This window comes from Microtus oregoni, unplaced genomic scaffold (assembly GCF_018167655.1).
Source record: "Microtus oregoni isolate MIOR12 unplaced genomic scaffold, Mior012 000007F_ref0000211, whole genome shotgun sequence".
NCBI lineage: Eukaryota > Metazoa > Chordata > Mammalia > Rodentia > Cricetidae > Microtus > Microtus oregoni.
The window spans coordinates 22,196,308-22,223,345 of NW_024543066.1; the positions used below are offsets into that span (position 1 = coordinate 22,196,308).

The 27,038-nt window shown below is 44.2% G+C and overlaps 1 protein-coding gene across 1 annotated transcript in view; it reads right to left on the minus strand.

The window, feature by feature from the left end:
• CUNH2orf92 (chromosome unknown C2orf92 homolog) overlaps window positions 1–26,776 on the minus strand; it is a 41,112-nt gene extending 14,336 nt beyond the window's left edge. Inside the window, exons 1-5 of the mRNA XM_041655910.1 lie at window positions 26,692–26,776; window positions 12,933–12,995; window positions 9,134–9,232; window positions 7,758–7,826; window positions 4,656–4,757 (exon numbers count right to left, since the gene is read on the minus strand). Of these exons, the coding sequence (XP_041511844.1) occupies window positions 4,656–4,757; window positions 7,758–7,826; window positions 9,134–9,232; window positions 12,933–12,995; window positions 26,692–26,776 (418 nt within the window). The remainder of the gene's footprint in view (window positions 1–4,655; window positions 4,758–7,757; window positions 7,827–9,133; window positions 9,233–12,932; window positions 12,996–26,691) is intronic.
• Between the last annotated feature and the right edge of the window lie 262 nt (window positions 26,777–27,038).

A 27,038-nucleotide genomic window follows, 5' to 3' on the forward strand; every position in this document is an offset into this window, starting at 1 on the left:
GTGTGTGTTCAAATAGAGAGGAAGATAGATAGATTGATGATAGATGATAGATAGGTAGATAATAGATACTCTCTTATATAAATCCCATAACCACTTCTCAGTTGAGGAACATTAGAAGCATCTCCCCCTGAGAGAGGCACAAGACACAGTGTAACTATATTTCCCCTACTCATAAAGATTGTCTTGGAGATAGTAACAATGTAATTAAATAGGACCCCTAAGTGGATGAGAGACTCAGTAGTTTGTAAAGAAGAAAAACAGTATCTCTCTGCAGATGTTGTATTACATATACACATCTATTTCTATTCCATGGACTAGAATCCAGTAAGGTCCTATCTCAGTTTGCCTCTCTGTTGCTGTTATAAACATCGTGATCGAGAGCAGCTTGGAGAACAAGAGGGTTTCTGTGACTCACAGATCATCAAGGGAAGCTAAGGCAGGAGCCCAGAGGCAAGAGCTGAAGCAGAGACCACAGGGCAAAGCTGCTTCCTGGCTTGCCTTTTATACAACCCAGGGTCACCTGTCCAGGTTTGGCTCAGCCGCCTAGGTCCTGCTGTATCAGTTACAATCAAGAAAACGTCACGCCACCAGACATGACCATGAGCCAATCTGATGGAGTTTGAAGTTGCCCCTTCCCAGGTGACTCAAGTTTGCATCAAGCCAACAAAGTCCAGTCGGCGCAGGTACTAAGGCTATGAAATGATCGTGCACAGATCAGTTTACCTTCCAACCAAAATTTAACTCAGTAGTGTGCAGGATAATCAGGAAATGTCCACTTACAGCAACAACACAGAAAAGTAACAATTCGACAAGATATATATATACATATTTGTGTGTATATATGCACACACACATGTAGATAGATATGAAAATGGAACACACTGAAACAAGCCAAAGATAAGCTTAAAATTTTGTCAAGATAGCCCCATCTCTAGCCTAGGATGATTCAATATCGATTTTTCCAAAATGACTGGGAAAGTACAAAAAGTCATAAAGTTAGACAGCCTGACAGTAAAGCTCATACAGAAAAACTATCATACAAAACGGCCAGAAAACCACAGGTGGGCGGGGGGGGACAGAAATCGCAAAGGGGACTGGTCCTGCAGGACATTCAAACAAACTGTTTCGACCTCTCATTTAAACTGTGTGTTGTGGAGCTGGAGAGATGGCTTAGCAGTTAAGAGTACTAGCTGCTCTCCCAGAGGACCCGGGTTCAACTCCCAGAATCCACATGGCAGCTCACAGTTGTCTGTCACTCCAGTTCTAGGGGATCTGACACCTTCACACCAGTGCACATAAAATAAAAGTTAAATACATTATTTTAAAAAACTGTGTGCTGCCGGGCGGTGGTGGCGCACGCCTTTAATCCCAGCACTCGGGAGGCAGAGGCAGGCGGATCTCTGTGAGTTCGAGATCAGCCTGGTCTACAAGAGCTAGTTCCAGGACAGGCTCCAAAATCACGGAGAAACCCTGTCTCAAAAAAACAAAATAAAAAAATAAATAAAAATAAAAAATAAAAAAATAAAAAACTGTGTGCTGATGTTGCACAAGGAAATGAATACCCAGATTACCGGGAGTTACTCCGTGATAAAGGCGGCATCTCAGACCACAGTCGAGATGGACTCTCTAATAAGAGGCACGGAGACAACTGGTAGCCAGATTGTGGGAACTGGACTGGTTATGTCTAAAGTTTTTAATGAAAATCTTCGTGTGCCAGATTTGATCATCTTTTCTCAACAAGAGCTGCCATTCCAGCCCACGCCCAGTCCCCAGTAAGCAATTGTCTCCTTGCGGCTCTCAAGGTATGTCCAGTTATCAAAGAGGTGTACAATTATATTTAACATATCACTAATAGGATATTTACAGGAAATAAAATCAAGGGTATTAGAAATGCCTATTTTAAAGGGTATTTGTTGGTGAATAAATTACCCCAGAGCATCTAACTCAAGGGTTCTAATCTCCAGGATGTGGTCCCTGGCTATGACACTCTGAAAATGCATAGAAACACGTAGAATCCTGGGCTCCACTTTTGGAGGTTCTTGGTGGATGGTAAGAATGAGGGCTTTTAATAAAGGTCTCCCACCCTCCAACCTGTTCCCCACGGCTGACACACTGTTGGGTATGGGACCACTACGCCCATGCCTACACCCTGACCTAGGAAGAAACATATATTCAGCCGTCCACTTAAGGCTGTTTCAAATTTTTAAGAAAGAATGCTCCCTCTGCTTCCTGCCATAGTTGTTCAACCTGTCTTCAAGGCAGCTCCCCCCTACCCTAACCTCAGAGGTAGACTGGGCCTTTGCTCACGGGCTGGCTGGAGCACTTTCCCACTGCCCTTGGGAGGACAGAGGAGCCTCAGGAATGTGTGCAGCCCCCAAACGCCCCACTACCCTGTGGGGAGGAAGGGATCTCGCTGGTTTATAGATAAGGAGGAAGAGTGAGCTGCCAATGCCAGGTCTTTCCTTGGCCTTCCTAGCATCCCGGTATCTACATCCCTGGTATCCAGCCAGGAAATGAACGCTTACCCTGCTCCAGCCTCTAGCCGGGTTTCGCTGCAGGACAGGGACCTGAAAAAGCCCGTCCCACCCTCACCCAGTTCTAAACATGAGCAAGAGCGAAATGCGTTGTTATACAATTATTTCAACTCGGATCGTATTCATCTTCATTTATGACTGTCAGGAGTTGCCCATAGTGCCAATAAAATGTTTTGATTCAGGAGAATTCCAGAAAACATGACTTCTTTTAATGAAACACCATGAAGAGAGAGAGGAAAAAAATTTTCAGTGCTCTTATAAGCATCTGGGTCCATGTTTTGTTTTATTTACTATTTTTATTAATTTTATTCTATGTGGGGGTGGTTGAAGTGGGGTGTACACATGCCACAGCGTGCATGCAGGGTCAGAGGTCAGAGGGCAACCAGTATATGTCAAATTTTTCCTATCCCCAGATGGGCCTGGGCCACAAATTCAAGATTCCAAGCGGGACAAAAATACACCTTTACCCACTGAGATACCTCGTTTCACATTTTTAGAAAGTCCAGACACTAGCGTAGAGCTTAGTGTGTACGAAGATGTGCAGCTGAAAGGTCTCACGTCGACATGGAGATGTCGCCTGACCACTGAATGCAGGTGAGCCCAGGCAGACCCAGGAAATGACCCTGATGAACTGGAATTCACAACTACGGGGCGACATCTCAGCATGCTCATTACCCTGCCACCAAGGTCACAAGGTCATTGCTTGCAGATTTCTCACGGATGATTCTCTCCTTACTAACTGGGTTGATTCCCAGTGTGGTACTGCTTCCCCAAAAACCTTGGGAAAAGGGCATGTTCCTCTTATCATTTTTGAGCAAGATCTTTTTCACTATTGAGTCTGCATTGGTTGGTTGGTTGGTTGGTTGGTTGGTTGGTTTTGGTGCTTTGTATAAGAATGGTGCTCCTGGGCTGGAGAGAAGGCTCAGAGGCTAAGAGCACTGACTGCTCTTCCAGAGGTCCTGAGTTCAATTCCCAGCAACCACATGGTGGCTCACAGCATCTATAATGAGATCTGGTGCCCTCTTCTGGCATGCAAGCATACATGGAAGGAATGTTGTATACATAATAAATAAATAAATCTTTAAAAAAAAAAAAGAATGGTGCTCCTAGGTTCATCTATTTGAATCCTTGGTCATCAGGGAGTGGCACTATTTGAGAAGGATTGGGAGGTGTGGCCTTGTTGGAGGAGTTGTGTCACTGGGAGTGGGCTCTGAGGTTTCAAAAGCCCAAGCCAGGCCCAGTGTCTCTCTGTTCTTCCTGCCGCTTGCAGATCTATATATAGAACTCTCAGCTACTTCTTCTGTACCACGTCTACCTGCATGCCACCATGCTTCCCAGCATGATAATGATGGACTAAACCTCTGAAACTATAAGCCAGCCTCAATTAAATGCTTTTTATAAGAACTGCCATGGTCATGGTGTCTCTTCACAGCAATAGAATACTGATTGAGACAGGGTTTTTTGTTTGTTATTATGGTTGGTGGTTTGGGCTTTTTATAGATTGTATGTGCATGTGTGTAAGTGTATGCTATGTGTGCAGTGCCCATGGAGGCCAGAAGAGGGAGTCAGATCTCCAGGAACTAGAGTTATAGGTGGTTGTGAGCCACCTGGTGTAGGAGCTGGGAACTGAACTCAGGTCTTCTAGAAGAGTAGCAAGTGCTCTTACCCACAAACCATCTCTCCAGCACTTTCTCTTATTTTTTGAGACAAGAATTCATGCAGCCTAAGCTGTCCTCAAACTCACTATGTAGTTGAGGATGGAAGAGATGCTATACTCCCCCCCCAAATTATCCATGTACATGAAATTATGGCACATTGAGTGGATGTTATTAATGCTAGTCAGGGTTCACACTACTGGGAACAGTGAACTCTATTTGCAAATTAGTCTATGTCCCCTGAACAGCATCCAGAATGGCAGACTATGTCTGACCCTGCAGACCACAGACCTCATGGCCGACGGAAAGTACAGCAAGGGTTTCAGACACTCTCTTCCTTCGGTTCTCAGTCTGGCAGTGCCCCATCAGTAGGCATTTTCCAGAATGTTCCGATCGCAGCAAGCACATCCACTACAACACAGCCTATGAAAACCCACACACTTCTAATCCATCGGCATATACTTGCTTTCATTGGTGTCTCTCCACGTAACTAGCTCATCAGCTGCTCTTGCGTCTTCTTTTGATAAATGTTTGGGGTCGTTAGAAAAGACCTGCAGCAGGATCTCATCTGAAGAGAAGCAAGCACAAGCATGTTAACACCAGAAACATGCATGGGTATATCTTGCACTGTACATACACAGTGTGTCCATGGATGCGTGAATGGATACTCAGACTCAGTGGATACAGGATGCTCAGCTCTAAGATGACCAAACCAGATACCCCAGGCAGAGATAGACATCTAGAAATTCTGCCCCGTGCCTCATATGTAGAGATACAACTTCCCTTCTCGTTTCTGGTGTCATTCATACCGTCTTAAAGTGTCCCCCCCCCCTCAGGGTGACACATAAGAACAGGGTGAAGGCTGTAAGTTATAAATGAGGCAGAACATACTAAATGGTCGTTAAGAGCTTTTTTATACATAAAACTCTTCCTGATTAGGATGGCGAGATGGCTCGGGGTCGTGCTCACTGGCCACTCTTCTGGAGGACCTAGGTTAGATTCCCAGCACACGCATGTTGACTCACAACCTGTTGTAACACCATGTTGATTTAGACAACACATACTTAAGTCACTGAATACAGAAAAATCCAGCGATTGCTCAACTAGAAGCTTCACCCCTACTGGCTGGCATTCGTAGTGTTGTAAGGTACTATCCATCCTAGCAGAGCAGAAACGAAGTCATCAATCTCACCCACCTATGAAGCCTGGAGGCTACAATAACGACCTGCCGGCAAGATATATACCTCGGATGCAATATTGGCACAAATGTTATGTGAGTAACCAACCCCCTTTTTTGGGGGGGTTTAAGACCCACTTCATGAGATGGAACTCATATTTGACACTGATACTGAGGCCAAGAACCTGAGATTAAAGGTCATGCCCTAAAGTAGTGCTTCTCAACTTGTGGGTCGCAACCTCTGGAATTTGAATGGCCCTTTTATAAGGGTTACCAAAGACCATGAAAAAACAGATTTACATTACAATTCATAACAGTAGCAAAATTACAGTTATGAGGTAGCAATGAAAGTAATTTATGATTGGGGAGTCACAACATAAGGAACTATACTAACGGGTTAAAAAGGTTGAGCATTGCCGGGCGGTGGTGGCGCACGCCTTTAATCCCAGCACTCGGGAGGCAGAGGCAAGCGGATCTCTGTGAGTTCGAGGCCAGCCTGGTCTACAAGAGCTAGTTCCAGGACAGGAACCAAAAGCTACGGAGAAACCCTGTCTCGAAAAATCAAAAAAAAAAAAAAAGGTTGAACATTGGGAAGGTTGAGAACCACCCCCGAGAGGAAAACCTAGTACTATTATTCTACTAAGTAAACATAGCAATAAAATTGTTCCTATGCTATACAAATAGATTAGTGCATCACCTCAACCCTCACCAGAGAAGCTGCTTCTTTTTCTTTTTAATTTTAAGGATTTATTTATTTTAATTTATGTGTATTACGTTTTGCCTACTTGAATGCCTGTGCACCTTGTGCAGTTCTGGTACCCTCAGAGGCCAGAAAAGAGTGCTGGACATTCTGAGACTGGAGTTAAAAATGCGTGTGAGCCACCATGTGGTGCTGAAATCAAACCCAGGTCCTCTGGAAGAGCATCCACTGCTCTCAATTGCTGAGCCATCTCTCCAGCCCAATAAGCTGCTTCTTACAACAGATGGTAATAAACGCAGAGACCTACAACCGGACAGTGAAAGACTTTGGAGCACTCAGATCTGAATGGGGTGTCTTTATCAAACCTTAGGGATCTATGCCGAAGAGAAGAAAAGATTAAAAGAGCCAGAGGTGGTGCATGACTCCAAGGAGAAATTAGTTTTCATACACAGCAGGTCTGATGCACATGTGAACTCAGAGAGACTGTGATCACACATACAAGCCAAACCAGACAAAATCCCAGCACAGAGAAATGGAAATCCAAGCAAAGCCCACCCGTGACCAAGAAGCTATTTGCAGCTGCTGGCTGCTCAGGGAGGGACAATCAGTTCTCTTCAAGAGAGCGACACTGGGTATCTTAACCACACTACAGAGCAGGCTCCGAGCTCAGGCGTAGCTGGCTAACACTAAACGGGTTCCACGTTTAGTGTGTGTGTGTGCGTGTGTGTGTGTGTGTTTGGGATTTTTATTTAAGAGAGAAAAAGAACATGAGGTTGAGTGGATAGGAAGGGGGGTCTAGGAGGAGTTAGAAAAGGATAAAGAATATGATCAAAATATATTGTAAGAAAAAAATTCAAAATAAAAAACCCACATTGTAACATTCTCTTGGTATACTAGTTAATATAAATGCTAAGGATTAAATAGGTTTGTATAACTGAAGATTTTATTTTTGAATGTCAAACTTTCTGCCCTTCAGAGAAAATACTTATTAAGAGCTTCTAGCCAGGCGGTGGTGGCGCTCGCCTTTAATCCCAGCACGCAGGAGTCAGAGGCAGGCGGATCTCTGTGAGTTCAAGACCAGCCTGGTCTAGAGAGCAAGTTCTAGGACAGCCAAGGCTACACAGAGAAACCCTGTCACAAAAACAAAACAAAACAAAACAAAATAAGAGCTTCCAAAAAAAAAAAAAAGAAAGAAAGAAAAGAAAAGAAAAAAAGGCAGTTTTTGCCGGCTCTGCTTCTGTCCGGGCAAAAGGACAGGTTCCTGGAGCTCTCGCACCCTGTCGAGTTCCATCTGGATCTTCGCTTTTCTCACAAGCACAGCAAGAGTTTCCTAGATGAGCAATGAGGTGGACTTTGAAAACTCTAACGCGAAGGTCTTCCCACACAGCGGGCGTAAGCACTCAGGCAGGCTGCCTGGTTCAATCTCCCAGGCTATCCTCACGCTCTCCTACCCTGCTATCACCATCTAGCACCCTCTGAGAAGCAGGGTCCTTTCCCGGTGTTTGCATTCTGCTTTCTGTTGGTTTTCTTAAGACTCTGACAGAGGAACCCACTCTAGCCACAAGATAAGCAACAACCATGCTTACCTTTCCTTTGAAGCAGCAGAAACGAGTTACCTAAAAGACAGCCAAGGGCAAGTAGGCGAGTTCTTCAAATACATCCTAAAGTTTTCACAGGAGGAGGGGACTTACCAAACAACTTAGCCAGATGTGAACTTGATGCAAATTCAGAATTGTTGAAGCTGTTCGGGGGGGCATGAGCTGTGGGGAAACAAATTTTAGCTGGGCTGAAATCTGTCCTCAATTCTACGCCTAGTCTCTCTCAAGCCCCAGTCCTCTGCAAGGTACTTCGAGAGGAACAGTTGTGTAACCGGTGTCTTAGCCACTTTCTCGATGCTGTGGAAAAATTACTTTGGCAAAAACAACTTAAGGGAGAAAGGATTTGTGTTGACTTGAGCCTCTAAAAGGATACCGTCTGATTATGGTGCCGAAGACACTGAGGCAGGAGGAGGATGCACAATCACGAAGTTATTTGTGTGCACACAGCAGCTCTAACTGTAGAAAACAATCTGGTGGAAGGACCCGGGTAGTGGGTGCCAAATGACGTCAAGCAGAGCTGCTTTGAGCCAATAAAGGACAAAGGCACAATTCTCTACTAACGAGACCTGGAAGAGTCGTTAGGACCAATACATTTAATCCTTAAGCACTTTGCTGAAGACATGACATATTGTATCAACTGAGGGAACATAATAAAAACCCCCTGCAGAGCAAGCTAACAGGATTATGCAGCAAAAGGATTCACATTTGTGCCTTTATTGAGTGGCCATCGAGAAATGCATTGGCGGGATCATTAGTTACAAAACTGCTTTGCTTAGAGTGTAATTTCCACACAGCATATATTTCTGGCTTTATTTTGATAAGCAATGACCCATTCTCAATCTCCCTCTTAATGGAGAGGGCCTTTTCTGTTATCCTCATGATTTAGGGCTAATGTGCGCAAGGGGTTTTACTTGGCTTTGTCTCGTGTGTGTGGCCAGCTGTTTTCTCTTAGCGTTAGCATTCGAGCATGGGTGTTAGCGGAGAAATCAGCTGTGCTGCTCTGGGAAAACAGTTTACAAAGGCCGAAGCAGGGCTGGGGTGATGAGGGAGTGTGTGAGAAGGCTTTGCACCCAAGACGGTCACTTGGGCACTCCTGGACAGTAAACTGTAAAGTGTGGACGGGAAGAAAGTTGTAACAGTGTGCCTAGCTTGTGTGACCACAACAGTGAGCCCCGCTGAAAATTAGATTCTGTCCTTTGCACAACATCCACGGTGATAGGACCTGCCTGACTGCGTACAACAGGGATCATAATAACAATGATAATGATGAGATAATGACAATTAAGAGGCACACTTTAAAGCACAGACCCCACAGACACTGAAAGCTACAGGGAGGGTTTTTGATTTCTCTTTCTTCCGCATCTCAGCCCCACCCACAGCTGGATTCTGGGATGCTCCAGGCACGGCCCAGCCAACTGAATACCACCCATAAAAACGCAGGCACTTTGAATCCGTCCACAGATACTTGCTTTCATTCGCCTCTCTCCAGGTGACCAGTCTGCCAGCTGTTCTTGCATCTTTTGACATGTCATCTAGATTGCTGGGAAACACCTGCAGCAGGATCTCATCTGAAGAGGAGCAAGCAAAATCATCAGCGCCAGCAGCACACGAGGTGTATCCCGCTCTGTACCTGCCTAGCGCGTGTCCATGGATGCGTGAAGGGGTGACTCAGACTCAGTGGACGCGGGATGCTCGGCTCTAAGATGCCATCACAACTACAAACTCATGATCGCAGCAGATATCCCAGGCAGAGAGCGCCATCCACCAAGCCCAGGTGGTTAGAAACTCTGCCCCATGTCTGGTTTTCTTCCAGGTCCTGGTGTCATTCTGACCTACCTCTGGGACTGTGCCCAAGCTGCCCCAGGTACAAGCAAAAACCCTTTCTTATCTCTACAAGACATGCATCATTTCTTCACTTGAGGCCTTGTTGCCTTTCCTGGTGCTAGGTCAAGGGCCTGCTCGTTTAAGATGCTAACTACTCTAAGAGGCCAGATCCCACAACCTAATGAAACAGGCCACCCTGTGCCAATCCCCTCAAACCCCACCTTCCCTAGATCTACCCTGGGATGAAAAGTTAAGGCACTATCTTATCCCTTGCTGTGCTATGATTTTTGAATGGCTCAAACCAGTACCTGGCTCCTCCATGCTCCCTGTTATGTAGGTTATACCAAGACTAAATCACATGGGTAGAACTTCCTACCACGCAAGCATACACGCTGACCTGATATAAAAGCAAGGTTTCTTTATTGAAGGGATTTCTCTAAAGACTCTCTCTCCTGGGCCTCCCCATCATCCTGTCATCATGACTTTCTTTCTCTTGTTCTAAGCTATCCCTCTGCTGTGGTTAAATTAGCAATGCCTCGCAGAGGCTCGTGTGTTTGATGGTCTCAGTGGTGCTGTTTGGGGAGATTATAGAAATAGTGGTTCGCAACCTTCCTAACGCTGCAACCCTTTAATACAATTCCTCATGGTGTGGTGACCCCAACCATAAAATTATTTTCATTACTATTTCATAGCTCTACTTTTACTACATTATGAGTCATAATGTAAATATTTTTGGAGAGAGAGAGAGCTGCCAAAGGGGTCCCAAGTTGAGAACCACTGTTTTAGGGGGTAGAGACTTGCTAAAGGAAGTGAATGACTGGAGACAGGTTTGGAGGGTTTATAGCCTCACTGCACTTTCTGGTCAATCGTGTGTGTGTGTGTGTGTGTGTGTGTGTGTGTGTGTGTGTGGTGTATGTGTATATGGTGTGTGTGTGTGATGTGTTTGTGTGTGTGATGTGTGTCTGTGTGAATGAGTATGTGTGTGGTGTGTGTGTGTGTGATGTGTTTGTGTGTGTGATGTGTGTCTGTGTGAATGAGTATGTGTGTGGTGTGTGTGTGTCTGTGTGAATGTGTATGTATGTGTATGGTGTGTGTGTGTGTGTGTACTGACGCTCACGTGCCTGTTGCGTGCCCTCCTTCCTGTTTGTGGACACACAAGTCGTCAGCCAGCTTCCTGCCCCTACTGCCAGGCCCTCTCTGCCATTATCGTCTCTATTCCGCATGAACCATAGCCGAATTAAACCCTTTTCTTCCTTAAGTAGCTTTGGGTCACCATTTTTTATCACAGCACTAAATAATAACTAACAAGCCTTCTTACTCAAGCCCCTTGAGGTTTTAAAGGTGAAGTCTGCCCTCAGGCCCATGGTGCTGGTTTTAAGCAGCTATACGATTTTGTGCTATATGGTTCCTTTCTAATGCTCTCCAGGGGCGAGGCTTCTTGTGGTCGGAGGCCCTTCCTCCTAACAAACCCCATTCCTGAAGGCAGTTACACGCCAGCTCTTTTCATGAACCAACAACCGATGCCATCTGCCTTCTCCTTTACTTCACGCTATGAAGCACACTATAATTTCTGGGCCAATAGGCACAGACCCAAATTCCAGTTTGATGCCTGCCAGAGCATGACCTGGGGTGAATAACTTTCACCTCTTAGATCTTTGGTGCCATCAGCAGCAGGGGGTGGGGAGGATTTAACTCAGAGAACTTTTGTGGAAATTGATGTCTTTAAGGCCCTGAACACAGGGTCAGTGCTAAGATTGTGCCCAGGACCAAATACCTCACCACCGATTCATATAGCATCAACCCCGGAGCAGCTAGGGAACATGGTCCATGAACCGCTCTGTGGTTAAAGGTGTGACACACAGGAAACCAAGGTGTCATTCACATAGGACAGAAGAATGAATTCTCAGTCACAGCTTCTATGCTTTTCCATCTCAAGATGCACTCACCTCCTTCTGCATCTACTCTGTGGTTGAAGCCTCGAATGCCACATCCCCAAAGAAACTTCCTTTTCCACCCTCCCTGGCAGATAGGGCCAGGCCACACAGCACAGAGAGATCCTCAAAAGACAGCTGAGACCCAGAAAGGGCATTGCTTCACTAGACAAAAATGTATTCCTTTTTTTCATTTTGGAAGGTGGTTGAGACAGGGTCTCACTGTATACCCTTGGATGTCCTAGAACTCACTATGGAGACTGGGCTAGCCTCAAACATACAGAGACCAGCCTGCCTCTGCTTCCCAAGTACTGAGTTCAAAGGCGTGCGCCACCATGCCCAGCTTGGATAGAAAATTTTAAAGTGCTGAGCTTGCACTTCCCTGACTTCTTCCTCGAGCCTGGAAAGGAGGATGTCTGGATGTGATGCCTGGAACTGCAACAACCATCCTGCGGCCCAGAGACACAATCACTGGGACAGTCCTGATGATCTCAAAGCAAATGGCTCCAGCCCAAGCTACTTTGACAAGGGAAAAGAAAGAACCCTTGGTTTGTGTTGCTGAGCCATCTAGACATGTACGAGGGTATACCAGACATGGCCAGACATACCAATGTGTCTATAAAGAACAGCAAAACCAGAGTTGGGCTGAGGAGAGAAGAAAAAAGGCTGGGCCCAAGCAGGCAGACCTCAGGAGGAAGCAGTGAGCCCTGCCAGGAAGGGCTGCCCACAGAACGCGCTAAGAACTTCCACTCTGCATAAGTGGGGTGTTTCTGTCACCTCTCTGCTTTCTCAGCAGACTGCCGTGGTTCAGAACTGTTCCCTGAGCCTCTGGTCCCTGGACTTGTAGGACATCAGCAATCCTCAGCCTGGAGTCTCCCAGAGAGCTTTACAACTTGACCACTGTGTCTGCCGGTCCATACCTTTAGTCCCAGCAACTGGGAGGCAGAGGCAGATGGATCTCTGAATAAGTCAGCCAGGAACACACAGTGAGACCCTGTCTCAAAACGAAAACAACAAACACACTGGTCTGGGGCTCTAGCTCAGAGTAGGGTACTTGCCTAGCAAGTGTGAGGCTCTGGTTTGACTCCTAGCGCAGTAAAAATGCCCCTCCCCTAAGTCTAATACCGAAACCTTGGAGAAGGGTCCTTTAATATCCCCCTGGCTGTTCCCAGCTCAGCCTGGGGCCTCACACTCACCGCTAAGCAGAAATAGTCCAGACAGGCGCTACGTGGAGGGCTGAGGTGGGTCACTGCCTCAGGGAACTTCCAGATGGCACTGCTGACTCTACCACCTACCCACTTTGGAAAAGCAGCAACTTTACCAAGCTTTGGTTTATCGCCCTGTTGGCTTAATTTTTTTTGGCACCTGGACACTTAGAGGAACTGACTCTTAGCCACAAGGCAGAAAGAACACTCGCCTTTCTGCCTACCCAAACTGCACACAGGAACAAGTGACCTAGAACAAGCGCGTGACTTCTTTAAATCCCAGACTCGGGTTCCACAGGACGACTTACCAAATAGCTTAGCCAAATCTTCCTCTAAATGCCTTGAACTGGAGGAAAAGCTGTTCTCCACACCTGTAGGAGAAACAAGACGCACTGTGATTAAACCTTTCCCCGGTCAGGCAGGTACGATGGTGCACACCTTCGAGCCTATAAATATGTATATAGGGGTAGAATCAGGAAGGATAGTTCTCGGCCAACTTTGCCTACAGAGCAAGTTCAAGGCCAGCTTGAAGGACAGGACCACTGACTCAAAGGTAAATAACTTCCACCTATATATTTCACCCCCACCACACAGGATACATCCCAAGACTCCAGTGCCTCCCTGAACCTGTGGACAGTCCCAAAGCCCATGGATTATTTTCATATGTATATATACTGTCTTTTCCATTTTTTAACTGTTACTTATCATGCACGGTGGCCATAACTCTTGCCGTCTGTGGTATAATACCAAACAGGCACAAATTTTGTTTGCTTTCTACATGATTGCAGGGACAGAAGACCCACCCTGATGACTTTGGTGTACTTAACTGTTGGAGACCGAGTCTGGAACGTCACCCACTAAAGCTCTAGGATCTAAGTCCTCACAGACCCAGGATCTTGACCCAGAGAGGGGTCTGAGGATTGTGGTCAGCCAATTGGTCTAGCAAACAGTTGGGGAATATTTTTGTCAGGTGTGTTACTTTTGTTTAGGCTGCATTTGATTAGCTGTGAAGCTGTGTTACTGTGCCTGTCTAAAACACCTGATGGTCTAATAAAGAGACGAACAGTCAATAGCGAGGCAGAAGCAAGGATAGACAGGGCTAGCAGGCAGAGAGTATAAAAGGAGAAACAAGGAGAAAGGTGCAAGAGAACAAGGAGTGGTGAATATCTGGGGCCAGCCACCCAGCCACCCAGCCACCCAGCCACCCACAGAGTAAGAAGGAAAGAAAGGCATATTGAAAGAGAAAGTTAGAGCTGGGCGGTGGTGGCGCACGCCTTTAATCCCAGCACTCGGGAGGCAGAGGCAGGCGGATCTCTGTGAGTTCGAGGCCAGCCTGGTCTACAAGAGCTAGTTCCAGGACAGGAACCAAAAGCTACGGAGAAAACCCTGTCTCGAAAAATCCAAAAAAAAAAAAAAAAAATAGAGAAAGTTAAAAGCACAGAGGCAAAAGGTAGATGGGATAATAGAAGTTAAGAAAATCTTGCAAAAAGCAAGCCAGAGCTACGTCTGGGCATTCGTAACTAAGAATAAGCCTCCATGTGATTTATTTGACAGTTGGGTAGTGGGACCCCCAAAAAAGCCAAAAGAGTAAAACATCCCACAATAGCAAACAGCAAGATTGATTCCAAATGACGCAAGACCATAAAAACCAAGAAAGCAAACCTGACATTTGCTTTGAAAAATTTATGTCCATAACAACTTACTAAATGAAAACCAAAAGATGGGAACAGCCCAATGTCCATCAGCTGACTGAACAAGCAGGTAAACAAGGCAGCAGCAGGTCGTTCAGTCCTCAGAAGGAGCAGAGCGGCACCTGCTACATGAATGGACCTGGGAATGTGCTAAGGGAAAGGAGGCAGGCACAAAGCCCACACGTCATGTGATTGTGTTTACGGAGAGTATTGGAAATAGACAGCCCACAGAACAGATGGCAGACTGGGCCTTCCCTAAGATTAGGGGTAAAGAAGAAAGGAGGTAATTACTAAGGACCACACAGTCCTTTTTAGGGGTAATGAAAACATTCTAAAATTAGGTAATAGTGATTCACTACTGTTTATACACTAAACACCACACACACACACACACACACACACACGACTATATCACTTTTCAGGTGTAATTTTCTTTTTTTGCGGTTAGGTGTTAGTTACTACGTCACCCAGCCTGGTCTCGAACTCATAACAACAATAATGATGATGAAATGAAAAAGAAAATGATGAGCGCCGGGCGGTGGTGGCGCACGCCTTTAATCCCAGCACTCGGGAGGCAGAGGAAGGCAGATCTCTGTGAGTTCGAGACCAGCCTGGTCTACAAGAGCTAGTTCCAGGACAGGCTCCAAAACCACAGAGAAACCCTGTCTCGAAAAACCAAAAAAAAAAAAAAAGAAAGAAAATGATGAGCTCAAGTCAACAGGTGACTTTTATTGTTGATGAAATCTCCCTAAGGTTGTCATTTGAAAACTGTGGAGAGACCTGGAAGCAGCCTCCCCATACCTGCAACCATCCCCACCACATCTCTGACCACCGAGCCTTGGCCTTGACTGCACCTGGAGAGGAGCCCCCAGAGCCACAGCCCAGCCTGTACCAGGAGGAAGAGTGATCATCTAAGTCACGGCCCCACCTACACCAATTGGAGGAAGAGATGGGTAGGTGCCAATGCAAGAATACATTCAACAACCTAAGAAACAACATGGCAACACCTGAACCTAGTGGTCCTACAAACAAAGACCTGAACATCCTAATGCTGAAGAAGCAGAAGAAAATGTCCTTAAATATAACTTTATGAAGATGATAGAAACTTTTAAAGAGGAAATGAAAAATTCCCTTAAAGAAATGGAGAAAAAGACAAAAAATTGGAAGAAATCAATAAATCTCTTAAAGATAACTAAGAAAAATCAAGACAAAACAATTAAAAGATGAAGGAAACAGTGCAAACAGTTCAAGACTTGAAAATTGAAATAGAGACAATAAAGAAAACACAAACCAAGGGAATTCTGGAAATGGAAATCTGGATAAACAAATGGGAACTACAGATATAAGCATAAAAAACAGATTACAAGAGACAGAAGAGAGAATTACAAGAGATGGGAGAGGAAATAGATTCATCAGTCCAGGAAATGTTAAATCCCACAAATTCTTAACACAAAACATCCAGGAAATCTGGACACCATAAAGAGACCAAACTTAAGAATAATAGGGATAGAAGAAGGAGAAGAACTCTGGCTCAAAGGCATAGAAAATACATTCAACAAAATCATAGAAGAAAACTTTCTAAACCTAAAGAACGAGATGCCTATGAAGGTACAAGAAGCTTACAGACCATCAAATAGACTGGAAAAGAAAATCCCCTTGCCATATAATAATCAAAACACTAAAGAAAGAATATTAAGAGCTGCAAAGGAAAAAAACCAAGTAACATATGAAGGTAGACCTCTGAGAATTACACCCGACTTCTCAATGGGAACTGTAAAAGCTAGAAGGCCTGGACAGATGTGCTGCAGACACTAAGAGACCACAGACCCAAGCACTAACTACTATATACCCAGCAAAGCTTTCAATCACCATAGACAGAGAAAACAAGATATTCCATGACAAAACAAGATTTAAACAATACCTATCCACAAATCCAGCCTTACAGAAAGTACTAAAAGAAAAACTCCGACCCAAGGAAGTTAGCCATGCCCACGAAAACACAGACAATAGATAACCTCACACCAAAAAAACCCCAAAGAAATGAAACACAAAAACACTACCACCAAAAAATAACAGGAATTAACAATCACTGGTCATTAATATCCCTTAATATCAATGGACTCACTTCACTTATAAAAAACACACAGGTTAGCAGAATGGATACAAAAACAGGATCCCTCCTTCTGCTGCATACAAGAAACACACCTCAACCTCAAAGACAGACATTACCTCAGAGCAAAGGGCTGGGAAAAGACATTCCAATCAAATGGACCTAAGAAAAAGCAAGTGTAGCTATCCTAATATCTAACAAAGTAGACTTCAAACTAAAATCAATCAAAAGAGATGGAGAAGGACACTTCATACTCATCACAGGAAAAAATCCATCAGGATGAAGTCTCAGTTGTGAACATCTATGCCCCAAATCCAAGGGCACCCACATATAAAAGAAACATTACTAAAGCTTAAATCTCACATCAAACCCCATGTTCTAACAGTACGAGACTTCAACACCCCACTCTCACTCTCCCCAGTAGACAGGTCTACCAGGCAGAAACTTAACAGAGAAATAAGACACTAACAGATGTCATGACTCAAATGAACCTAATAGGCATCTATAGAACATTTCCCCCAAGCACAGAAGAATAAACCTTCTCAGCATCTCTTGCAACCTTCTCTAAAATTGATCACATACTCAGTAACAAAGCAAACCTCAACAGACACTAAAAAAATTGGAGTAACCACTTGCATCTTATCCGATCACCATGACTTAAAGTTAGAATTCAACAACACTAATTGCAGAAAGCCTGCAAACTCATGGAAATTTAACAATGCTCAACTGAATCACCCCTGGGTCAAGGAAGAAATAAAGAAATTAAGACTTCCTAAAATTCAATGAAAATGACCACACAACATACCCAAATTTATGGGACACAATGAAGGGAAAGTTCATAGCACTAAATAACTACATAAAGAAAATAGAGAAATCTCACATTAGCTACTTACAGCACACTTGGAAGCTCGAGATCAAAATGAAACAGACTCACCCAGGAGGAGCAGACAACAGGAAATAATTGAGGGCTGAGGTCAATACAATAGAAACAAAGAAAGCAATACAAAGAATCAATGAAGCAAAGAACTGGTTCTTTGAGAAAATCAATAATATAGACAAAACCCTTATCCAAACTAACCAAAAGGCAGAGAGAGAATATCCAAATTAACAAAATCAGAAATGAAAAGGAGGACATAATGACAGACACTGAGGAAATCCAAAGAATCATTAGATTATACTTCAAAAACCTGTACTCCACAAAATTGGAAAATCTAAAAGAAATGGACACAAACCACAGACCAAAATTAAATAAAGACCACATAAACAATTTAAATAGACCTATAACCCCTAAGGAAAGAGAAGCAGTCATCAAAAGTCTTCAACCAAAAAAAAACCCAAGGATGGATAGTTTCAGCACAGAATTCTACCAGAAGAGCTAATACTTATACTCCTCAAATTGTTTCACACAATAAAAACAGAAGAAATGTTGCTAAACTCTTTCTGGGCTACAGTTACTGTGATACACAAACCACAGAAAAACTCACTGAGAAAGAGAATTACAGACCAGTCTCCCTCATGAACATTGATGCAAAAATAATACTGGCAAGCCGAATCCAAGAATGTCGGGGGCTGTGGACCCCAGACCCTGAATTTTCTGTAAACAACTTGCTTGCAGCTGCTCTGAGCAAAACAACTTGTTTTCCCATGTTTTCAGGGGCTCTAAGCACGAGACAGGGGAGTGGTTTCTAGTGGCTGCAGCTGAAAGATCCCAAGAACTGGGACATGGCCAGAGCACTATATAAGCTGCCCCTGAACAGGATAAAGTTGGCATTCTTGGCATTCTTGTTTCAAGGATGACCTGTGTCTCTGTCTGTGTGTGTGTGTGTGTGTGTGTGTGTTTGTGTTTAAATCTCCAGGCCCCTTTCCTGACTCGTGAACGAACACACCTTGTAGTGCCGGCTCCGCACTACAGGCGTAGTAATATAGCACACGTAATAGCATGAACGTTCCAAGACCATAGCACGGAGCACTCAGAACAGGCGTAGAGCAGACGCTGTGCTTTACACAAGAACATGAACATGGTGGACCAAAAATCATCCACCATAAGCAAGTTGGCGTCACCCCAGGGATGCAGGGATGGTCCAGCATATTAAAAATCTATCAATGTAACCCACCATATAAATAAACTGAAAGAAAAAATATTTCATTAGATGCTGAAAAGCCTTTGACAAAATCCAACATCCCTTCATGATAAAGGTCTTGGAGAAAGCAGGAATACAAGGACCGTATCTAAACATAATAAAAAGCAATATACAGCAAGACGACAGCCAACATCAAATTAAATGGAGAGAAACTCAAAGTGATTCCACTAAGATCAGAAACAAGACAAAGCCGTCCACTCTCTCAATATCTATTCAACATAGTACTCAAAGTTCTAGTTAGAACAATAAGACAACAAAAGGAGATCAAGTAAATACAAACTGGAAAGGAAGAAGTCAAACTTTCGCTATTTTTAGATGATATGATAGTATATATAAGTGACCCCAAAAATCCTACCAGGGAACTCCTACAGTTGATAAACATCATCAGTAATGTGACAGGATACAAGGTCAACTCAAAAAAATCAGTAGCCCTCATATATACAAATGATAGAAGGGCTGAGAAAGAAATCAGAGAAACATCACCCTTTACAATAGCCACAAATAACATAAAATATCTTGGGGTAAAGAAGTGAAAAGATCTGTACAAAAAGAACTTTAAGTCTTTGAAGAAAGAAACTGAAGAAGATATCAGAAAATGGGAAGATCTCCCATGCTCTTGGATAGGTAGGATCAACATAGTTAAAACAGCAATCTTACCAAAAGCAATCTACAGATTCAATGCAACCCCATCAAAATCCCAACACAATTCTTCACAGACCTCAAGAGCAATACTCAACTTCACATGGAAAAGCAAATAACTTAGGATAGCCAGAACAATCCTGTACAAGAAAAGAACATCTGGAAGCATCACCATATCTGGCTTCAAGATCTACAATAGAACTATACTAATGAAAACAGCTTGGTATTTGGCATAAAAACAGACAGGTGGATCAATAGAATCGAATCGAAGACCCTGATATTAATCCACACACATATGAACACCTGATTTTTGACAAAGAAGCGAAAATTATACAATGAAAAAAGAGAAAGCATGTTTAACAAACGGTGCTGGCATAACTGGATATCAGCATGTAGAAGAATGAAAATAGATCCATATCTACTGCCATGCACCAAACTCAAGTCCAAATGGATCAAAGACCTCAACATAAATCCATCCACACTAAACCTCATAGAAGAGAAAGTGGGAACTACCCTTGAACACATGTGCACAGAAGACCACTTCCTAAATATAACCCCAGTAACAGACACTGAGAGCAGCAATAAGTAAATGGGACCCTCTGAAACCAAGAAGCTTCTGTAAGGCAAAAGACACATCAATAAGACAAAATGGCAGCCTACAGAATGGGGAAAGATCTTCACCAACCCCACGTTGGACAGAGGGCTGATCTCCAAAATATATAAAGAACTCAAGAAGCTGGACATAAAATATCAAATAATCTAATTAAAAATGGGGTGCAGATCTAAACAGAATTCTCAACAGAAGAATCTCAAATGGCCAAAAGACACTTAAGGAATTGCTTAGTGTCCTTAGCCATCATGGAAATGTATATCAAAGTGTCTCTGAGATACCATCTTACACCAGTCAGAATAGCTAAGATCAAAAACACCGATGATAACTTATTATGTGGAGTAAGGAGAACACTCCTCCACTGCTAGTGGGAGTGCAAGCTTGTACAGCCACTTTGGAAATTATTATGGCAGTTTCTCAAAAAAAAAATGGGAATCAATCTACTTCAAGACCCAGCAATACCACTCTTGGGCATATACCCCAAGGGATGCTCAATCATACCACAAGGACATTTGCTCAACTATGTTCCTGCCAGCATTATTTATAACTGCCAGAACCTGGCAACAACCTAGATGCCCCTCAACTGAAGAATGGATAAGGAAAATGTGGTACATTTACACAATGGAGGACTACACAGCAGAAAAAAAAATGATAACATCTTGAAATTTTCATTCAAATGGATGGAACTAGAAAAAAAAATCCTGAGTGAGGTAACCCAGACCCAGAAAGACAAGCACAGTATTTAGTCACTTGTAAGTGGACATTAGACATAAAGCAAAGGATAACCAGCCTTATAGTTCATGACCCCAGAGAAATTGGGGAACAAGGAGAACCCTAAGAGAAACAGACACGGTTCCCCTGTGGAAGGGGAAATAGATATGATCTCCTGAGAAAATTGTGAGCATGGGGGTGGGTAAGAAAGCAGGGCAGAAGGGCATGGGGAGGAGAAAAGGGGAGGGAGGAGGAGAGGAGAACATGAGGGAACAGGATGGTCAAGATGGGGGAAGGACAGAGAGGGAGAGCAAATAAACAGATATCTTGGTTGTGGGAACCATTATGGGCTAGTGAGAAACCTGGCACTAGGGAAATTCCCAGAAATCCACAGGATGGCCCCAGCTTAGACCCTAAGCTATAGTGGAGAAGGTGGGTGCCTGAGCTGACCTTCCCCTGTAATCAGATTGATGGCTACCTTAATTGTCATAATAGAACCTTCATCTAGCAACTGATGGAAGCAGATGCAGAGACCCACAGCTAAGCACTGAGCAGAGCTTCTGGAGACCAGTCAAAGAGAAGAAGGAGCAATAGTATGAGCAAAGAGGTCCAGACCATGATGGGGAAACCCACAGAAACAGCTGACTTGAGCTAGCGGGAGCTCACTGACTCGGGACTGTCAGTGGGGGAACCTGCATAGGACCAAACTGGACTCTCTGAATGCGGTGGCAGATGTGTGGCTGGGGCAGTCTTTGCGGCCACTGTCAGTGGGACCGGGATTTATCCCTAGTGTTTGAACTGGCTTTTTGGAACCCATTCCCTATGAAGGGAAACCTTGCTCAGCCTAAATATAGAGGGGAGGTCCTTGGTCCTGCCTCAAAGTGATGTGACTCCCCATCAGAACAAGCCTTACCCTCTCTGAGGAATGGGATGAAGGGTGGGTGGGGACGTCAGGGGGAATGGGAGAAGCGGAGGGGGTGGGAACTGGGATAGGTATGTAAAATAAGAAAAGATCAAAAAAAAAGGGCTGGAGAGATGGCTCAGTGGTTAAGAGCACTGCCTGCTCTTCCAAAGGTCCTGAGTTCAGTTCCCGGCAACCACATGGTGGCTCACAACCATCTGTAAAGAGTTCTGGTGCCCTCTTCCGGACTGCAAGCAAACACACAGACAGAATATTGTATACATGATAAATAAATAAAATAAATATTTAAAAAAAAGAAAAGATCATTTTTAAAAATTAATTAATATATATTTTTAAAAACTGGGTGTGGGTGGGTAGAGCAGCACACACCTGTAATCCTAGTACTTAAAAGACCAAGGAAGAAGGATCATAAATTCAAGGCCAGCCCAGGCTATCCTGCCTCAGGAAGCAAGAACCAACAATGAAGCAATTGGACACATGCTGCCCGAGAAGCGCTACAAGGTGAGGAGAAGCTGAAGCAGAGTAGCAAGCTAGCTAAGACATTGGGGGACCACCAGGCCATGTTACACCTTCAGTCCCCACGTATCTGTGCCAGGAACACTCAGCCTCTCTCACATAGCACCCAGTGGGGGCCAAGGCGAGATTATCTCAAAGATGGGAAGATTTCCCGTTCTTGGGCGTCAGACGGATTCACATTGTGATAATGGCCATCTTATCCTAAGGCAATCTAAGGGTTCAATGAAATCTCGGTCAAAATTCCAACGCTGTCCTTCAGAAAATGATGACTTCACCATAACTGATTTCAAGATATACTAAAGAGCCATGGTAATCAAAACAGCATGACAGTGGTACAGAAGTCGTCCCATAACATGGGACAGAAAGACCAGAGAAAGGACCACACAAGTACTGCCATCTAATTTTTGACTAAGGTGCCAAAAATATACATGAGAGATAAGACAGCGTCCTAGGTAAATGCTGCTAGGGAAACTAGATAGCCAGAGGTAGAATGAAAAAATAAACGACATTTGTCAACCTCTAAGCAAAAATCAATTCCAAATGAATCAAAAATCTCAAAGACCTGAACCTGCTGGAGGGAAAACACTGCAGGATTTAGCACGGGAGGGGCTTTCTAAATCGGAGTCCAGTCCTTCCCAGAAAAAAGTCCAACAACCAACAAAGGAGACCTCACGAAATCAAAGCCTTCTGTATAGCAAAGGAAACGGTTGAGAGAAAAAAAAACAGCCTGCAGATGGAAGAAATCCTTTGTCTGCTATGCATATGGTACAAGACTAATATACAGAATATACAAAGAAACCCCCCCCCAAAGAAAAAAACCTAAACAGGAGAAGGAACAACCCAATCTGAAAAAAAAAATGGCTGTGTTGGCTGGCACATGCCCTTTAGGCCCAGTAGGGAAATCTCTGAGTTTGAGGCCAACCTGATCAACATAACAAGTCCCAGGATGGCCAGGGCCACGTAGGGAGACCATGTCTCCAAAAGTCAAGAAGAAGGAGGAGAACAACAGCCTAATGAATATTTTTTAAGTGTTCAACATCCTTATCCATCAAGGATACAAACCATAACTGCTTTGAGATTGCATGTCATCCCTGCTAGAGAGCCAACGACAGCAAATGCTGGTAAGGACGCAGAGAAAGGGAACATGTCGGTGAGTGGTGAGCCTTCCAACGACACAGCTATAGCCCTCCATAAGTAAGCTTGCTCATCTGTGTTGATGGCTGCTCTGCCTCAATGCCCACCAACAGATGAATGGATAATGAAAGTACGGCACACGTACACAGTAGAGTTTTATTCAGTCATAAAGAAAAATGAAATTATGATGGTACTTTCAGGAAAATGAGTGGAACTGAGAAATATACTAAGTTACCCAGGCCCCGAAAGACACAACACCACGTATTCTCGCTTTCATGAGGACTCTATTTCCTAATCTTTATATATGTAGATTTATGTGGGAGTCCGTGTATACAGAGTGTTGGAAGCTAGAAAGGCACCCAGGAGATGAGGGCAGAGTCTACGAGAGTGTGGAGGAGTGGGCTGGAAAGATGGCTCAGCAGTTTAGAGTGCACCCTGCTTCTCCTGAGGGTCGGAGTTCTGTACATGCACAGAACTCAGTTGTATAGGCTCACAACTGCCTGCCTATAACTTCAACTCCAGTGGAGCTGAGGTCCATGTCTGGTTTCCTCAGGCTCCTGCATCCATGTGCACATACCAACAACACCCACACACATACACACACAAAATCTTCTTAATAAAATAAACATTTTTTAAAAGAGTGGGAAGAAAGATCTGGGCACGGTAGTGCACACCTTTAACCCCAGTACTTGGGAACTCTGTGAGTTCAAGTCATCTTGGTCTACATAGTGAGCTCCAGGACAGCCAAAGCTACATGACAAGACCCTGACTCATAAATAAATAATAAATAAATAAATAAATAAATAAGATACTGGGAGGCAGAAACAAAAAGGAGTGAGAACAAGAAGACGAGGGAGAGGACGGGCCAGAGGGAGCGTCAAAGCTAAGAATGCATGAAAGCCATAAAGAAATAATGGCATTTGCTAATCTCGGTATTTTTTCTAATTTTTAAAAATTGTGTGTGTATGTATATGTCACGGTGTGCATGGGGGAGGTCACAGGACAGTTTCCACCACGTGGGTCCTGCGAATCAAACTTATACCATCAAGCTTGTTGGCAAACACTTTTACCCACGGAGTCATCTTGCTGGCTTTTGGTAAGCTAATTTTGAAAAGAAAATTTCTAAAACAGTTTAGAGGCACCCTGTATGGGTGTGTAAAGGTATTCCAGAAGCCATGGGTTATTACATAAATATCTCAGTGCCAGAAGTGGGCTGCCTTTCTACTAATTGTTCGGAAAATCTTCTGAGGTCCCCAGAACATTACAGAAAATTGCCATTACAGTTGGCTGCTCACCAGCAATGGTAAGATCCTATTACTGAAGCTATCGCACATTCTGGTAGCAAGGTATAGGGATATCAACCTGGGCTAGACTGGAAGTGTCCCCTCTGCCAGTAGCCCTCAAAGCGTTTGAAGGCACCAGTCAGGTTGCTGGGGATTTTAGAAACCATCATTGTCATCTTCTATGTGTATGAATGTTTTGCCTGCATATACATAAGTATACCATGTGCAAGTGTCAGAGCCCCTGGAATGAAGTCGCAGATTATTTATGAGCTACCATATGGGTACTTGTTTGTAAACTAACAAAGCTTGCCTGAAGATCAGAGTGCACAGCCAGACGCCAGGCAGTGATGGCACACACCTTTAATCCCAGCATTTGTGGAGACAGAGGCAGAGGGATCTCTGTGAGTTCAAGGCCAACCTGGACTACACAAGATTGAATCTGTCTAGAAGAGAAACAGAGTTCAAACAAAGGTGATCCCAGCACTTGGGATAACATGCCTTTAATCCCAGCATTAGGGCAGTGGAGACAGGAGTGAGATGGCTGGAAGGAGAGAGGAATGTAAGGCGGGAGGAGACAGGAGCTCAGGGCGCTCGGAGGATTCATAGAAACAGGATCACCCTTTGGTCTGAGCATTGGTAGAGGTAAGAATGGTGGCTTTCATAGTGAGTTTCTGGTGGCTGCTGTTCTGCTTCTCTCATCTTTCAGCTTTAACCCCTACATCTGACTCCAGAATTTTTATTATTAATATCCATTAGAAATCACATTACAGGTGCTGGAAATCAAACCTGGGTTCTCTGCAAGAGCAACAAGTCCTCTTAACCAGTGAGTCATCGCTACTGCCCCTGTCATCAAGTCTTACGCATGTGGATTCTGCAAGCTACACTACCAATTAGCCATCCAAAAACAATTCACTGGTGTAACAGTGGCAAACCTGTTATGGGGACCACCAACTCAATTCTCATCGAATTTGAGGTCCACTCTAGGGGAGAGAATTCATTCCTGGTACCATAAGCCTGGTCAAAAGCCCAATGGCTGGGGATGTCATAGGCTGTATTACTCTGCTCCACAGTCAGGATGTGTCTGTCAAGTAACCGTGTTTACGTCTGCAGAATAGCACTGCTGTTTGTTTAATCACAGAGGTTGCTTTTTGCAGTGAGCAGGGGTAACCACAGAGACTCATGGTTGGTCGGAGGGATTAGCATAGTGAGTTTCGAATTCTCTTCCATACATGGGACATCTCCATCATCCCTTCTGAGCTTCAGGGAACTTTGCAGACGTGGAGAAAAGAATGTAAGAGCTCGAGGAAGGTGAAGGATGTGTGGAGCACTGACTCCCAGGTGTGAAGTCATCACACTTCTGTGTTCACAGCAGCCGTGATTATCAGCACAGAATCTCTACATTGGGCCAGTCAACATCCTGTCATAGATAGGGAAGATCTCTCACCCATCCCTGAGGATTTATAAGCAGTTAATGACAGTGGGGTGGGTGGACATTTTCTTCAGTGGTGTAGACACTAGTAAGGTGCTTCTGTAAACAACTCCTCACCCATCCTCCTGTAAGCAGCCGAGTAAAACTCACTGGTAATTTTTTTTTTTAAAGAGATGAAATTACAAGGGGAACTAACAAGATGAGGAAGTGAATTAGTCAGAGTGGTATGGGAACAAGAGAAGGTAATAGGTGAATATAAACAAATAAAAGTATAAAAATGTTGTGATGAACTGTTTGCATAATTAATATATGCTATTTTTATTTGGTTGGCTTTTTTGAAACAGGATCTATGTAGTCCTGGCTGTCCTGGAGCTCACTATGTATAACAGGGTGGTCTCAAACTCACAGAGATCTGCCCCCTTTTGCCTCCCAAGTACTGGAATCAAAGACATGTGCCACCACACCCAGATTAGTATATACTAATTTTTAAAATATGTGTAGATAAGATTGGGATGATTTGTGTATGACTGTTCTTTCTATTGATTGTTCTACTTCTGAAATGTTTGAAAATATTTTATAATGAAGAGCTGACATTTCTGAGTATGGAATAGTCTTATGAAGCTCTAGGATTTGAGGATACATCACAGGTAGATAAACTCGGTGGATCAGAAAACGTAGCAAAAAGGAAAACTTCCCTTAAGATGTTCCCTTCCCCCAAGGAATCCAGCCTCATGATGAACTGAGGAAAGTAGAGAAAATAGGATAGGAGGAGGGCTCACCATCCCAGCCTCGGCAGGAGGGGCCCACCAGCTGGCCGGGCTGAGGCTCCCCATGAGTCTTCCATCCCTCCAGTGGCCATGACAATATACTTGTGATGGTACCTTCAGTCACAGGGATAGAATGGGGCTCTGCGCCCCACTGGCTTCCCAGGAAGAGTACAAAGGAGAAGAACACAGTGTCGCTCATCTTTGCCACAGCCAGCACACCATCAAGGGGGAGCCATTCTCCTGGGTTTCTCGCAGACACAGCATAGAAACAGCACTGAGTTCCAGGACGTTGTGGAATCTGGGCTCTGTGAGGTCATACTGGGGAAGGAGTGTGGCTGTAGTCAGGGACCAAGTGGGACCCTCAAAGGGTCTCTCTGTTCATTTTCTTGGCCCTCTGAGGCCTTCCTTCATCCTCCATGCCCTACAACTTAAAGGTGGGACTGTATCAACAAGACTATTAG